Source organism: Vulpes vulpes, chromosome 14 (genome assembly GCF_048418805.1).
Source record: "Vulpes vulpes isolate BD-2025 chromosome 14, VulVul3, whole genome shotgun sequence".
In the NCBI taxonomy this organism is placed as follows: domain Eukaryota; kingdom Metazoa; phylum Chordata; class Mammalia; order Carnivora; family Canidae; genus Vulpes; species Vulpes vulpes.
The window spans coordinates 20,261,568-20,274,972 of NC_132793.1; the positions used below are offsets into that span (position 1 = coordinate 20,261,568).

At 47.3% G+C, this 13,405-nt stretch overlaps 1 protein-coding gene across 2 annotated transcripts in view; it reads right to left on the bottom strand.

Moving 5' to 3' along the window:
• Nucleotides 1-1,981: 1,981 nt before the first annotated feature.
• DHX35 (DEAH-box helicase 35) overlaps nucleotides 1,982-13,405 on the bottom strand; it is a 65,999-nt gene continuing 54,575 nt past the window's right edge. For both annotated transcript variants that reach the window (XM_026009665.2, XM_072735858.1), the window contains 4 exons: nucleotides 11,300-11,381; nucleotides 9,360-9,431; nucleotides 6,853-6,964; nucleotides 1,982-3,190 (listed from right to left, as the gene is read on the bottom strand). In XM_026009665.2, coding sequence (XP_025865450.2) covers nucleotides 3,146-3,190; nucleotides 6,853-6,964; nucleotides 9,360-9,431; nucleotides 11,300-11,381 — 311 coding nt within the window. In that variant the 3' untranslated portion in view covers nucleotides 1,982-3,145. The remainder of the gene's footprint in view (nucleotides 3,191-6,852; nucleotides 6,965-9,359; nucleotides 9,432-11,299; nucleotides 11,382-13,405) is intronic.

Here is a 13,405-nt window from a genome sequence, read left to right on the forward strand (position 1 = left end):
TTCCAATTTTGTCTTGAATTATCTTTTAATGGGGAGGCTGATGTAAGATTGTTGGAACTTTATTTTTCCAAGGAAAACATTTCCAAAGTACCATCTAATTATCACCACCATTTTCCGAAAGAAAAACATTTGGCACACACACAAAAGACTAAGGGAAAGACTTTTACAGACTAACTTAAGCTTTCAGAAACGTGCACTACTGCATGTTCCCCATGTTGGAAGGGCAGTCAGGAAAACACCTCCACGTCACCCCACGATGCCACTGACCAGCCCATCGGCACCGGGTCCTGCAAAGTGCAGCTGAGTACGGACTAGAAGGCCAGGGGACCCCAGACTGAATGGCAGCACCCGACCCACCAGGGGGAAGGTCACGGGCTATGCTGACTGACATCTGACAGCTGTACGCTGGAGCGCAGAGCTGGGGCCTGTGCATCCCAAGTTCGCAGCCAAAGTGAAACATTCAGCGAGGACGTTGCAGGGTGGAATATGAGCATAATCCATATTCACCAGGAAAGGGTCTTGTGGGGAAGCCTCTTCTAGATGCCACCCTGGCCTCCGCCACCCTGGCCTCCGCGATGCCTCCCACTGGGTGGCTCTCGTCTGCCAGCACAGTCACTTGCCACCAGCCCACAGCCCCAGGGCCCAAGCATTTGCTGACCGACCAAGTCAGCAAGCAGCACCGGCCCACCCTCGGGGAGACGGCTCCAGGAAAGAGCTACCAGCAGAGCAGCTCTAGCTCGGGCCTATAGGTCACCACCACCTCCACCCTGCTTCCAGCACAAACTCCCCTCCACCCCCTCACCTTAGCACCTGGCATCAAAGACACTGCAATGCTATTGGGAATGTCACCAAAAACACCTGAAAGCCTGATGTGGGCCTGAGGAAACTGGCTTGCATGGAGCTACGTGGAGCAGGGACAGTCCTGGGCTGCCTGGCAGTCCGGCCGTGCTGGCCGCGGTCCCGGCTCTCTGAAGCCAGCAGGGGCACGACCGGCTAGCAAGGCTGCGTGCTTGTAGATGCGGGAAAGGGACCTTCGGCCAGGCCGGCCTCTGTGGCTGCTGCCTCCCACAGTGAGGGCCCCTCTCCACCCTGAATGGCTGCCCTGCAAGAGGTGGAGGCTCCAGGGGCAGAGGTTTGGAGCCAGGCACTCAGGCAGAGGCGGCCAGTGACCCCATGCTCCCTTCAGTCTGTGCACACCCCCTTCGCCCGTCGCCACTTGTTTGCTCTCCCACTTTGGATCTCCAGTCTCAGCCCAGAGGGTGCGGGTCCTGTAAGCCTTTCCTCCTCCCACTCCTACAGCAGCTTATCACCATTAGCCATGGTCCTAAATTCAGACTTCACAAAAATAAGTGTTTCTGACTTTTTTATGGAAAGATCCCAATCAGAAACTGGCAAAAAGTAGCACCGCTTTTGGACTTTATTTTTTTTTTAAAGGTATTTTTTATTTATGATAGTCACAGAGAGAGAGAGAGAGGCAGAGACACAGGCAGAGGGAGAAGCAGGCTCCATGCACCGGGAGCCCGACGTGGGACTCGATCCCGGGTCTCCAGGATTGCGCCCTGGGCCAAAGGCAGGCGCTAAACCGCTGCGCCACCCCGCTTTTGGACTTTAAACAACATCCCACCGTTTACTCTCATGAGTCTAGAGGGCGTATGGTTGCAGTGATCTTGCTTGATGAGGCTCCTTGTGTCCACGGAACCTCAAAAGCCACTGTACCTACGGGGCATCAAGTCCAGGACTTCCTCAGGAGAATTTACTGGACCATCTTAAAATACAGACCACAGGGCAGCCCAGGTGGCTCAGTGGTTTAGTGCCTGCCTTCGGCCCAGGGTGTGATCCTGGAGACCCGGGATCGAGTCCCACGTCAGGCTCCCTGCATGGAGCCTGCTTCTCCCTCTGCCTGTGTCTCTGCCTCTCTCTCTGTGTGTCCCTCATGAATAAATTAAAAAAAAAAAAAAAAACAGACCACGACTACCACGAGTAGGGAGGGAACACATTTACTTGAGGTACAAAGGTTTACTATTATTAACAAGTTATCGCTATTATTTACATGTTTACAAAATGGAAATAAAAATGACATACATGTTTGGTGCCAAAGTGGCACATCCAAACTAAGATCAGTACAAAAATAAAATTTCAAGCTACGTGTTTTTAAAATAAAAGTCATTGAAACAGTAAGAGGAAAACCTGCATCGGTCCTGTGTTGAAACGCAAACGTCATCCCGGCAAAGCCACCCTGGGGCGACAGTAGAACCAGAGCCTGCTGGGAGGGCCACCCCAGGTTCTCACCGAACCCACACAAAGAAACAAAAAAACAAATATACAAGTTATGTTCCTGAGCTACAGAAGCTTAGAGCCTCTAACTGTTGTGAATTCCTGTGACAGAGGGTTCTGGCCAGGGTGTGAGCTGGCGAACTCACTAGTGCTCAGCTCATGGCATCAGGATGTGATGTCAATGTGAAGAGAAAGCCAAGCCCCGCTGCAAGAGACAGAAACCCTTTGCTGACAAAGAGCAGTGCACACGAGTCCTGTCGGTCACCAAGCCTTGCAAAGTCTCCTGCCACAGACACACAAGGTCACGGTGCAGAGGGAAAACAGAAGCTGCTTGGTTTGGGAGCCCCTGTGCCCGCCACACATGCCCCTCAGTGATTCTGGCAGAAACTGCAGCCTGGCCTCATCCGTCCTCAGACACGCGCCTGTTCACAGCCGGCAGCAGACTTTACTGGTCAGTGCAGCTGTGGCCTCGCCAAGGAAAGCAGAGCCTGCCCGGCACCCCCCGCCCCGTCCAGCCTGCACAGCGCTTCAGCCTGCAGTGGCCGGCTTTCCTCCGCGTGCCCCATGAAGCTGGGCCAGAACCGTGTGCCTGCTGGAAGTGGCATGCTGGGTCGGCAGGGGTGCTGAGTGAGCCGCTCCGCCTGGGTACAGCGCAGCGGGATGCCTGCCCATGCACAAACTCCCCCGGGATCCCAGCAAGGAATGCAGATGCCAAGGGGAGCAGGAAGGAAGGGGCTGATGAACGGGCTGTGGCCCACTTCAGAGCCACGAAGACTCCACATGAGCCGAGGCCAGCTCACCACCCAGGGCCGGGGACCCGCAGCATGGAGGAGAGGGCGCCAAGCCCCCTGCGGTGGCGGCCGAGCTCCGCTCACTGGTCCTGGACCTTGGCCCTTTTGGCTTTGAGGGACAGGTGCTGCAAGAGAAGAGAAGCCATCAGAGTTAGAGGTCACTCAGCAGAGAGACTGGACTTCAACACAACCCTCACATAAACAACCCAACCAGCACTGCTCTCTGGTTCCCACACTCTGGGGAGATGCTGTGCCCCTCAATAAGCAGTGTGGTGGGAGAGAGCCAGAGTGACTAACCAAAGCGATGGCCCTTCAGTAAGGTCCAGCAGCCCAGGCCCCAGCCCGCCATGGCCAACCCTGGTCACGTAGGGCCCTGTGGGAAGGTAGCAATGGGACATGTTTTCCCTGCACCCAAGCCCCTAGGACAGCACCACAGCCAAACCCTGTGCTCAGGGGACTGGGCTTGGGCTGGACATCACCTCATGTTTCCATGAATTTCTTATGAATGGTCAAGGAAAGGTAGCCTCTCCATCGGGACAAGGGGACCCAGCATCCCAGCACACATCTCCACATGCAGGTACATGTGCTTGGGGCACTGCCCTCACGGACTCCCCTGTCAAGCACATGTGCAGGAGAGACACCCAGGAGGTGTCCTCCCAGTACCACATTTTCCTTTCAGAAAACAGAGCTCCCTAACAGTATGAACAGCACACGATGCATAACATCATAACCACAGGCACCAGGTAATAGGATTTAGGGATACCATTACACTTCACATCCTAAGATGAAGGGTGAAGTGCTAGAAATCCTAAAACATGCATTTAGTGCAGAGTATGTGAACAGAAGCTTTGAATCAAGGATCTCTCTCTGTCACCCTAACACACAGTAGGATCTTCACATGAGGAACTCCCGGCCTAACTGCCGGTCCCCAACAGGCTCAGTGCCCAACACCTGCACAACCACGTGGGCTGAGACAGCAAGGCCACTGCTGGTGGGGAACCACGGGCCCTAAAAGAACGTGGGCCGAATTAGAGACAGAACACATCATGAAGTACCTGTACTACTGACGGAGTGAATGGGACACAAGTCCCATAGAGCGGCAAGAAGTCTCTTTCCAACCACGCATACTGAAGAAAGGACAAGTACAAACCTTGTACTAACCTGCAAAGGCCCGGGTTAAGAGGGTTTTTCCTAGATCCCAAGGACACCTCTGAGAATCAGGACACAACACTTCGGGCCTGGAAGGAGAACCTCTGAGCAGGACACCCTGGTCCCTCTAGCTGGGGTCTTGCTGAATTTCTGTCATCTCCTTCCTCCCCGCACTTTACCCAAGAGGACCCCTCCAACTAATGTTAGACACTCGTGGCCCTAGCTTGGGAATGGGGCTGATGTCATCATGACCATGCACACGACCATTTTTGGTGCTCGTTTCTGAGAAGAATGCTGAATGTAAACACAGCCGACTCTGGACCATTTCAGGCCTCTGTACAGGGTGAGTGACATTCTGCAAACAGCAATGGAAAGCTACCAAAGGTGCCAGGAGCAGAGGCAGGGACCTTCTGAGGCCAGTAGGCAGGGGCATGTGTTTGACAAAGGAGCATCTATCATGCATGGCCGGCCACTGGAGACTTATACAGCTCTTGGGGAAATCCATTCACTCTGCACAAGTGAACAGAAGTACCTTTGGATTGTTTTAGGTAAGGGGCCACAGTTCTTGAGGGGTTTGGGGGCCCTCGCCTATACAGTGAAACTGTGGCAGCAGATGACTTGTAAGATCCAGGCATCTCTAAAAATACTCTGATCTTATGCAGTGATCTGAATAAGTCAATAAGCTGGATGACAGGTATTTGGAGAGAAGAGACTAATGCAGAAATCTGGGATTGTCATTGTCTTCGAACTTCTGGGACTATCTGCTCTAACTTGGTGGGCCTGAACTGAGGTTTTGAGCTGAGAAGGGAAAATGACTCAGCTTCTGTTCTCTGAGAGTCTGAATGGATCCACGACAACTTTGGGTTAACCCCCATCTCATGCTCGCATCCTCCTACTTGAACCACCAGCACTACCCAACTGTATTATTCTCCTCAGTTTCTGCCTGGCAGTTCTCCTCACTTGTCTGGACTTCTGAAGTCTGCTGTTTTCCGCTCAAGGGGTTGTGAGGGGAAAGACATCTCACTTGTGTTCTTGTCAGCCCTTCAACACAGCACAGACAACATACTCTGAATTTTTATAGGTGCCTGTGGCTGATCTCATATCTAACTGAAGTATTGGTATGAGGATATGTGAAGAACTATAGAGGCTTGAAATAGTTTTCATTTGATTGGATACAATTATATACTTTAAGAAAAAGACAATTTCCCCTGACACTGGAGGGATGAGAAGAGCCTTCCATTTACAGGGCCACACCTCAAATGTTTGCAGGAGTCAAACAAGTGAAGCAAACAAGTGAAACACGGCTGTGGCACCCGGACAGCATTATTCACAGCAAGCAGCCGTCCCTCAGCCCCTGCTGATTGCTGCCAAGCAGTAATGCAGGCCCAGTGCGGCAGACTGACTTTCTTTTTTTAAAGATTTTACTTATTTGAGAGAGAACAAAACGAGAGAGAGAGCAGAGGCAGAGATGAAGAGCAAAGAGAGAGGGAGAAGCAGACTCCTCACTGAGCAGGGAGCCCGATGCGGGACTCGAGCCCAGGACCCTGAGATCACGACCCGAGCTGAAGGCAGGCACTTAACTGAGCCACCAGGCACCCCTTGCACTGGCAGACTTACCATTTCTTTTAAGAGAAATCTGAAACCCTTATTTACTGTAGAATCTCCCAATTTTTAAATGCATCCATCAATCCAAATTTGGGGTTGAAAATACTGCAGTCTGGTTATAGCCCTGATGAAGTAAAGGTTTGGACTTTGTTTTCTAGGGTAAAGAGTAATATAACTGAACAAAGTATCTAAAGCAACTGTTTTCGGGCACTGGGCAACAAAGAGGATAAGCAGTAAAAAAAAAAAAAAAAGAAAAGAAAAATAACTAATTCACACTACAGAACACAATCAGCAAGATGGCAGGCTTCAATCCAACCGTATCAATAATTGCATGACATGTGATTGCACTAAACACTCCAATTAAAAACATGACGCAGACCAAAGAGAATGAGTCAATGGAAGCTTCTGAACTCTGATTTACCTGTTTTCCTGCCAGCCTTCCAAATATAAGCACCAATTAAAGATCTTGTTAGAAGAATATATAGACTTCCCCAGGCATTCCAATGAATACACCAAGTTTTTGTGTGTGAAAATAAAGAAAACAAAACTGCATCTCCTGCTGGTCATGCACATGAGCCTGCCATGGAAGAAGGGTATACACAGGAATGCCAACGCTCAGCGTCATCACCTACTACTGTGTAAACCACCCTGGGTGTAAGCTTGCACACCTCTTTATGTTCTTTGTGAGGCAATCTTCATCAGAGAATATTTGTGCCACTCCTTGTGAACATGGTCCAAAGTGTGATATAATTTCTTTTGAAGAAAGAAAAGCAGAGGGAGAGAGGAAAAGCCAAAAATACATTCTTTTTGTCTTGTAAGTTGGAGAGGTTTGTTTCTAAATGCACTTCACTATGAGCAAATGCTATAGTGCTTTCACGCAGAATGGGGTAGGGATATGGAAGTGGCCTTTCCACTCCACACACTATTGGCGGCAATAAATTTAGGGCTTGAAAGTGGAGAATTGGTCTGTACTTAAAAATATGAAGAAGCAGCTAAGAGGTGGTTTTGACAGATAGTCTCTATTCACTCCTACCGTTCCTTGTTGATAGAAGTGTGGAGCCAGCTCCAACAGCCAAGCGGATTCGATAGCAGTCACATCTCTCATGTAATACTTGGAAGTCTGTATAACTTCATTGTAGATAACCCTGAAACCAGGAGAAAACATGAATTTCCTATACTTTATGGTGAGAACCCAGAACCACAGCAAGCAGAGCTGGTGAGCTTTCCCCTTTCCCCAGTACCTACTCTGTGTGCCAGGGACTACAGTGAACAAATGCCCTTGTGCCTCACGACCTGAGCGGTAGCCAAGAGTGTGTTCCCTTAGAAGGGAGACCCAGTCTGACATGACTTCTAGAACATCTCACTTAGCAGTGCAGGACCGTTCTGGATTCTCAGTCTGCATGTATGGAACTCTCAACCGAGCACGGACTTTATTAGAAAATGCAGAAATACAAGCAAAGGCTGGCTTGCCTGATTCTGAAAAGGGATGGAAATTAACTGTAAAGAGACACAAGGGAACTTTTTAGAGATGGAAATATTCTATATCTTATTTGGAACGTGGGTTACATAAGTGTACTCAGTTGTCAATATTCTCACTGTACATAAATTATACCTCTACTTATAGGAAAAAAGGAGGGGGGCCTTGCCTGAGGCTGAGGTAAAAAGACACCAAAGAGACAAGAAGATAATTTCAAATTCTCAGATTTTAGAGTTTGTGTACTGGATAGATATCCGTTTCTGAGATATCTAAAGTGCTGATTCAGGGCTTTCCTAACAACTATACACATCCCGGCCACTCTGCCACCATGTGCTCCTTGAAGCCAACAAATGACCAGCTGCTGAAGGTCAGTGCAAGGGAGGGGGCCTCTGCAGAAGCAAGAGAAGAGTGCTCCCTTTGCCACCCTAAAGTAATGGGGCTGCCTCAGGACTGGCTCTATTCAGCCATGCTCTCTTTGCCCTTCAGGGATCCTTGAGAATGAAGCAGAAAAAAGAAGTCTCCCAAATTAAGCAACTCCCAAATTAGTCAACCCAAAGTCAGCAAACCCTTGGGAAAAGATCTAGAACCAAGGTCTGCTTTCCTCTTTAACTCACTATGCATGCTGATGGATGTCAGGTAACATTTCTAAACCCAGAACTGAACAACCAAGTCTCACTCCAGCTAAGCAGCTTCTGGATCTGCACTGGTTACAGGACCAAGTCTTATTCTTAGGTCTCAGCAAAAGGGTCTCAAATGTTGCCACCCCTCAAAACCACCTGGAGCGATTGTTAAAACAGGTTGGTAGACCCCATTCCCAGTTTCTCATTCAGAAAGGCTGGGCATGGCCGGAAAACCTGCATTTCTAACAGGCTTCCAAGTGATGCTTTTGCTTACCTGGAAACCACTACTCTAGGGTGCCAAGTACCTTACAGCAGATCTCTCTGCCCTCTCCTTCATTCCACCATTATCTCCCCTCCCCAGGCCCCCTCTCTCTCCTAGGTCTTTTCCACCTATCTGTGGTAAAGAATCAATTCTTGTTTTATAAAATTTCCAGTCCATTGTGAGAACAGTATTTTTATAAAACACATTAAAAAATTACTAGAAAAATGAGATTTTAAGACCTACAGAAGACAGGCTCCATTTTTATTATCAAATTGGGCAGACAAAAACAACTTAACCTACTAAAGTACTATAAGAAGTTCTAAATGCCTCCTCTTGTGTGCGCATTTGTTCCTTCACAGGCATGGTCCCAGACTCGCCTAATCTCACCTACCTACCACCGTAGGGTAGCCTCGGGCCCGCTGCACCAGTGACTCCCCATTTCCCAGACAGGTTCTCTCACCTTCCTGTGGCTGTGCCTCTCTCCTACCTCCATCTGTATTCCCTTCACATTCTTTTCTGCTTGAAAATTTCTGTTTGCAGGCCCCAAAGCAAATGTCACCTCCTCCATGAAGCCAGCCCTGACTCTCCCTGGCATGTGAGGTGCCAACTTCAAAGCTTTATACTCCCCTGGCCCTCAGTCCCTTCTCCTGAGTTGCTGGAAGCTGTCTGAATTTACATCTACATCAGGACTGTGGCCCGGAACCCAATTTGCCTCCACATCACTGTGTCCAGTGCACGGTTTAGCACCTAGTATGGAGGTGAAAATGAATGTTTGCTGAGCACGTAAGTGAGTAGAGGAATATCACCATGTGCATTAGGAAATCTTTGATAAGGGATCTCTGGGTGGTGCAGCGGTTTGGTGCCTGCCTTTGGCCCAGGGCGCGATCCTGGAGACCTAGGATCGACTCCCACGTCAGGCTCCCGGTGCATGGAGCCTGCTTCTCCCTCTGCCTGTGTCTCTGCCTCTCTCTCTCTCTCTCTCTGTGTGTGACTATCATAAATAAATAAAAAAATTTTAAAAAAAAAGGAAATCTTTGATAAGAACAGAAATTACGTAGATGACTCAGCATAACGAAGACAACAAACATGTATGCCAGGCGCCAAGCCAGGCCTGGGGGTGAACAAGAAGCAGGCCCTGCCTCCTGAGCAGTTACAAGGCTCAGAAGCAGGTCGTGGCTTACCAGCGAGGCGGCTTCTCTGCGTAGAGGACCGAGGCAGGGTGGATATGTAATTCATGATCGTCACGGATAGTCCTTGCAAACAGAATTTTATCTGAAGTCAGTCTATAATACTCTCCCACAGATGTGTCTCCTATTATCCAAAAATGCATGCAGGTGGCGCTTCACTCAAAAGAACTATTCTCTCCATCTTCTCTAGTGCGCTGGTGGACCCCTCACCCACTGCCACCCCAAAAGTCAAGAACAAGTCATCCAGAAAAGAGGAGAAAAACAGCATGTCGCCATTTAGGAAAAAACACGAAAAATTTACTGCTCTGCTCATACTCATGTTCAGGTTTATCTTCCATTCGTTCTCTTTCAAAACAGTTTCCTCAGGGATAGAAATAATATATACAGTTACTTCTGTAAAATTTTCTATTAAACAAAGTTAAATAGTAAAGATAAAGGCTATGGGGAGACAAAATAACAGGGAATAGAAAGCTCAGTATTGGACGATCCATGTCTCTGAGATAACATTTCAAATTTCAACTCAGATGTGATTCAATTTAATTCAAAAACTCATTACCGAACACACAACTATCAGTAAGATCAGATCACAAGAGAGCATAATAAACAGATTAGGATGTTGCTGCCCAAACCCTGAGTATGGGATGTTCCTGTGGGGAACTGTGTGTCAGGGAAGTGCTTTGAGCACCATGAGTGAGCTCATCTCCTACTCTGTGATAAAACCAGCACGCCAGGGTCCTGCTGTGCTACCAGGTGGCCTGAGCGGATCAACACAAAGCTTTTGCCTCAAAGGGACTGGCAGACCATGAAGCCTGTCATGTAGCCCATATTTTTTTAAGGACTCTAGTGAAAGAATTTTCTTAATGCTAGTAAATTGCTTGCTAATATACCCTTGAGGCAAGTGGGAGAATCAAAAGGACAGCAAAATGACAGGACTCACTGCAGACCCTCACAGGCCTCTCCAGAGTTGCCATAAACATTAGAGAGGGGGAGCTCAGGATGGGCAACACTGTCATGGCCCTGAGGAGCTAGAATACTTGGCCTGGAGTAACAAACAGAACATACTAGAGGTAAAGGTAAAATGCTACACTGAGGTTCAAAGAGCTACCAGGATATTAGATGTAAGAGACCTGGCTGCCAAAAGGCGAATAAGAAAGCTCAGTGAAACTCTGGACTCCTTCACAAAGCCTAGCATCCAGGACAGGGAACACTGTGGCCAACTTCCCCTCAGAAAATAGGAACATGGTATTTTCTAAGGGGAAAAAGCTAATGACAAAATAATATGGAGAAAATGCAAAGAAATGCTGGGGAGGAAGCCTTTGGACTGCTCCCATATGAAAGAACAGATGCACATTTAAAAGGCTCAGGTGAAGTGGACCAGAATGAGCCAAGGTCCTGAGGTTATTAGGAGGGTTTTAGTGACCAGTGATTTTCTGTCCAGAAAGTGGAACTGGAAGAAACGGGCTGTGATCTGTAGCAGGAGGCACATGCAGCACATGAAGAAACACTTGCCAACATCCAAAGACAGCAATTGTGGCCACAACCTACCTACCAGGGTAGGCAGTGGCCTCAGTCCCATAGGTCTCTAAAAACAAAATGAACTACCGAAGGCCAGGGTAGTTTCTCCAAGAAAGGTCTCTTCCAGTTCTATTGTTCTGGTAATTAGAATGGAAATATTTCCAGCCTCCAGACTTATAATTATATCATCCTTCTACAACATAGGGATGAGCTGAATATTTGAGAATCATGTCCACCAAGTAAGATATGATGCTGAAAGCTATGTAGTAAACTTCAACTCATCTTTGGAAGGAGGCAGGAGATAAAGAGAACTTATTTAACTTAATTTCTGTACTCTTCGAGCACATCAGCTTTCTAATGGGGTAGAGATCATCTTTAAGATTTCTCCTTTTAGCAAATGACTCCATGAAGTATGTTACCTATAAGCTCCAGTAGAATGAAACCGCGCTGCATTTGCAAAGAATCCTGAAACAATGCACCTCAGGACTGGATCTGGATCACCTATACAAGGTAGCAAACAGAGTGACAGGTGAGCCCCTTGCCTCCCCAATGCTCTGTGTGCTCAGGCCTGTGCTCCGAGGCCCCACCCCAGACTGCTTTGAGCCGCCTTGCAAACCTCCCCAAACCAGCCCCAGCCCCATGCCTCCCGGGGCTGGGTGCCTGCACTGGCACTGCCTACAGCTGTTGAGAGAACCATGCTGGATTGTTCCTTTACCTTGGGATGCCCCAACTCCCCAGGCCACAGGTGACAAGACGAAAGCCGGGCACCAGAACCCAAGGGAGCACACCATAGGCTGGCCAATGATCCCAAAACTCCTTTTTTAGGAGAAAATCTTAATGTTTCTCGTATAACGTACATCACAAAGTTATTTCTGTGGTTAGAAGCTACAGCACATAATTCTTCACAATTTTTCGAATGTCCCATTTTAATTGGTGTCTGTATTGCTACAGTAAACATCTTCCAAGGATAGAGCCCAACCATTTATTAAACGATTTCCAAAGGATACATTCTATATGATTATGCAAAGGATAATGTCATGGATGTGGCTTACAACATACCACATTCCATCGATTCTTTTTTTTTTTTTTTTTTACATTCCATCAATTCTAAGACTCACTCTTTTTTTCCCCTTTAACTTACTGAGATCAGGACAGCATTTTGTAATTGTAACTGGCAGTACTTTTTTCTTAGCGGTACATAAAATAATGGCATGCCTTACAAACGATGGCATCTTAGGGACGCCTGGAGACTCAGTGGCTGAGTGTCTGCCTTTGGCTCAGGTCCTGATCCCAGGGTCCTGGGATTGAATCCTGCACTGGGCTCTCTGCAAGGAGCCTGCTTCTCCCTCTATGTCTCTGCCTCTCTCTGTATGTCGCTCATGAATAAATAAAATATTTAATAAGTAAATAAAACTTTATTTACTTATTTACTTATTTACTTTAATAAGTAAATAAATGATGGCATCTTAGATCCAATGAAATACAGTGTATTGGTAAGTAAGTTCCCAAAAGGTGGTGTAATTTACAAAACCATCAACTGGTGTATGGGAGTGTCAGTTTCACCATGTTCTTACTGGCAATGTTATGGCAAAAAGGCACAACTTCTTTTACTATATGTTGATCAATTGCTATCTATATTTCTTCTTTTGTGAGTTTTCTGTTCCTTTGCCCATTTGTCAACTTGAAAACAGGTATTTTTTATAAGCATGTTAAATGAACTCATCCTGTGACAAATTTTTTAATTTTTCATCTATGTCTGCTAAAAATATTTTCACTATTTGCTTTTTCTTTAACATTCAGAAATTTTAAGTTTCTACATAATTTATTATTTCTATGATTTTCTCTATTGTTTCTCAGCACAGAACTGATATGATAAATCTTAAATCTACATTTCTAACCACAATCTGATCCAAGATTCAATCTCTTCTCTCCAACTGCTACCTGATAGAAACTCCTATATAGAACATATATTCTTATCAGGGAGACATTGCTTCCAAGGGATGAAAATTGGCTCTTGGGGGCAAGGAAGAGGGGAATCTTAGAAACTGCAATGGTATGGCCTACCAAGGCTCACCACTACCTTACGAAATCTTATTTCCTTTCATGTTTAATTTCTCTCCTTAGGAAGAACTTAAATTTAATGTCACTTTTCTCCTGAGCGAGAGGTTGATAATGAAAAACAGGTTAAGAAACACAGATGTAGAAGTAAGGCTGCCATCTGTCTGTTAGGTGACAAGCACTAGATCAGCTTCTCCCTAGTCAGCTGACTTTGGAAGCTTCTCGCTTCTATCAATGACACCAACTTTACCCACTCTGGTTTCAATTCTCCCCTCTCCTGTGAGCTTCTTCATTCATTAATATTGTGAGCATCTAATACTCCCTCACCCCACGCACCTGTCTCCACAGACCCCTGCCCTGTACTCATTTAGTGTAACCAGGCTGCTGGACTGGACTGGGCCGCCTCTCAAGGCCTGCTATGTGGCCTCCCAGGCCCAACCCCACTAGGTTCCCACCTCCCTGCATTC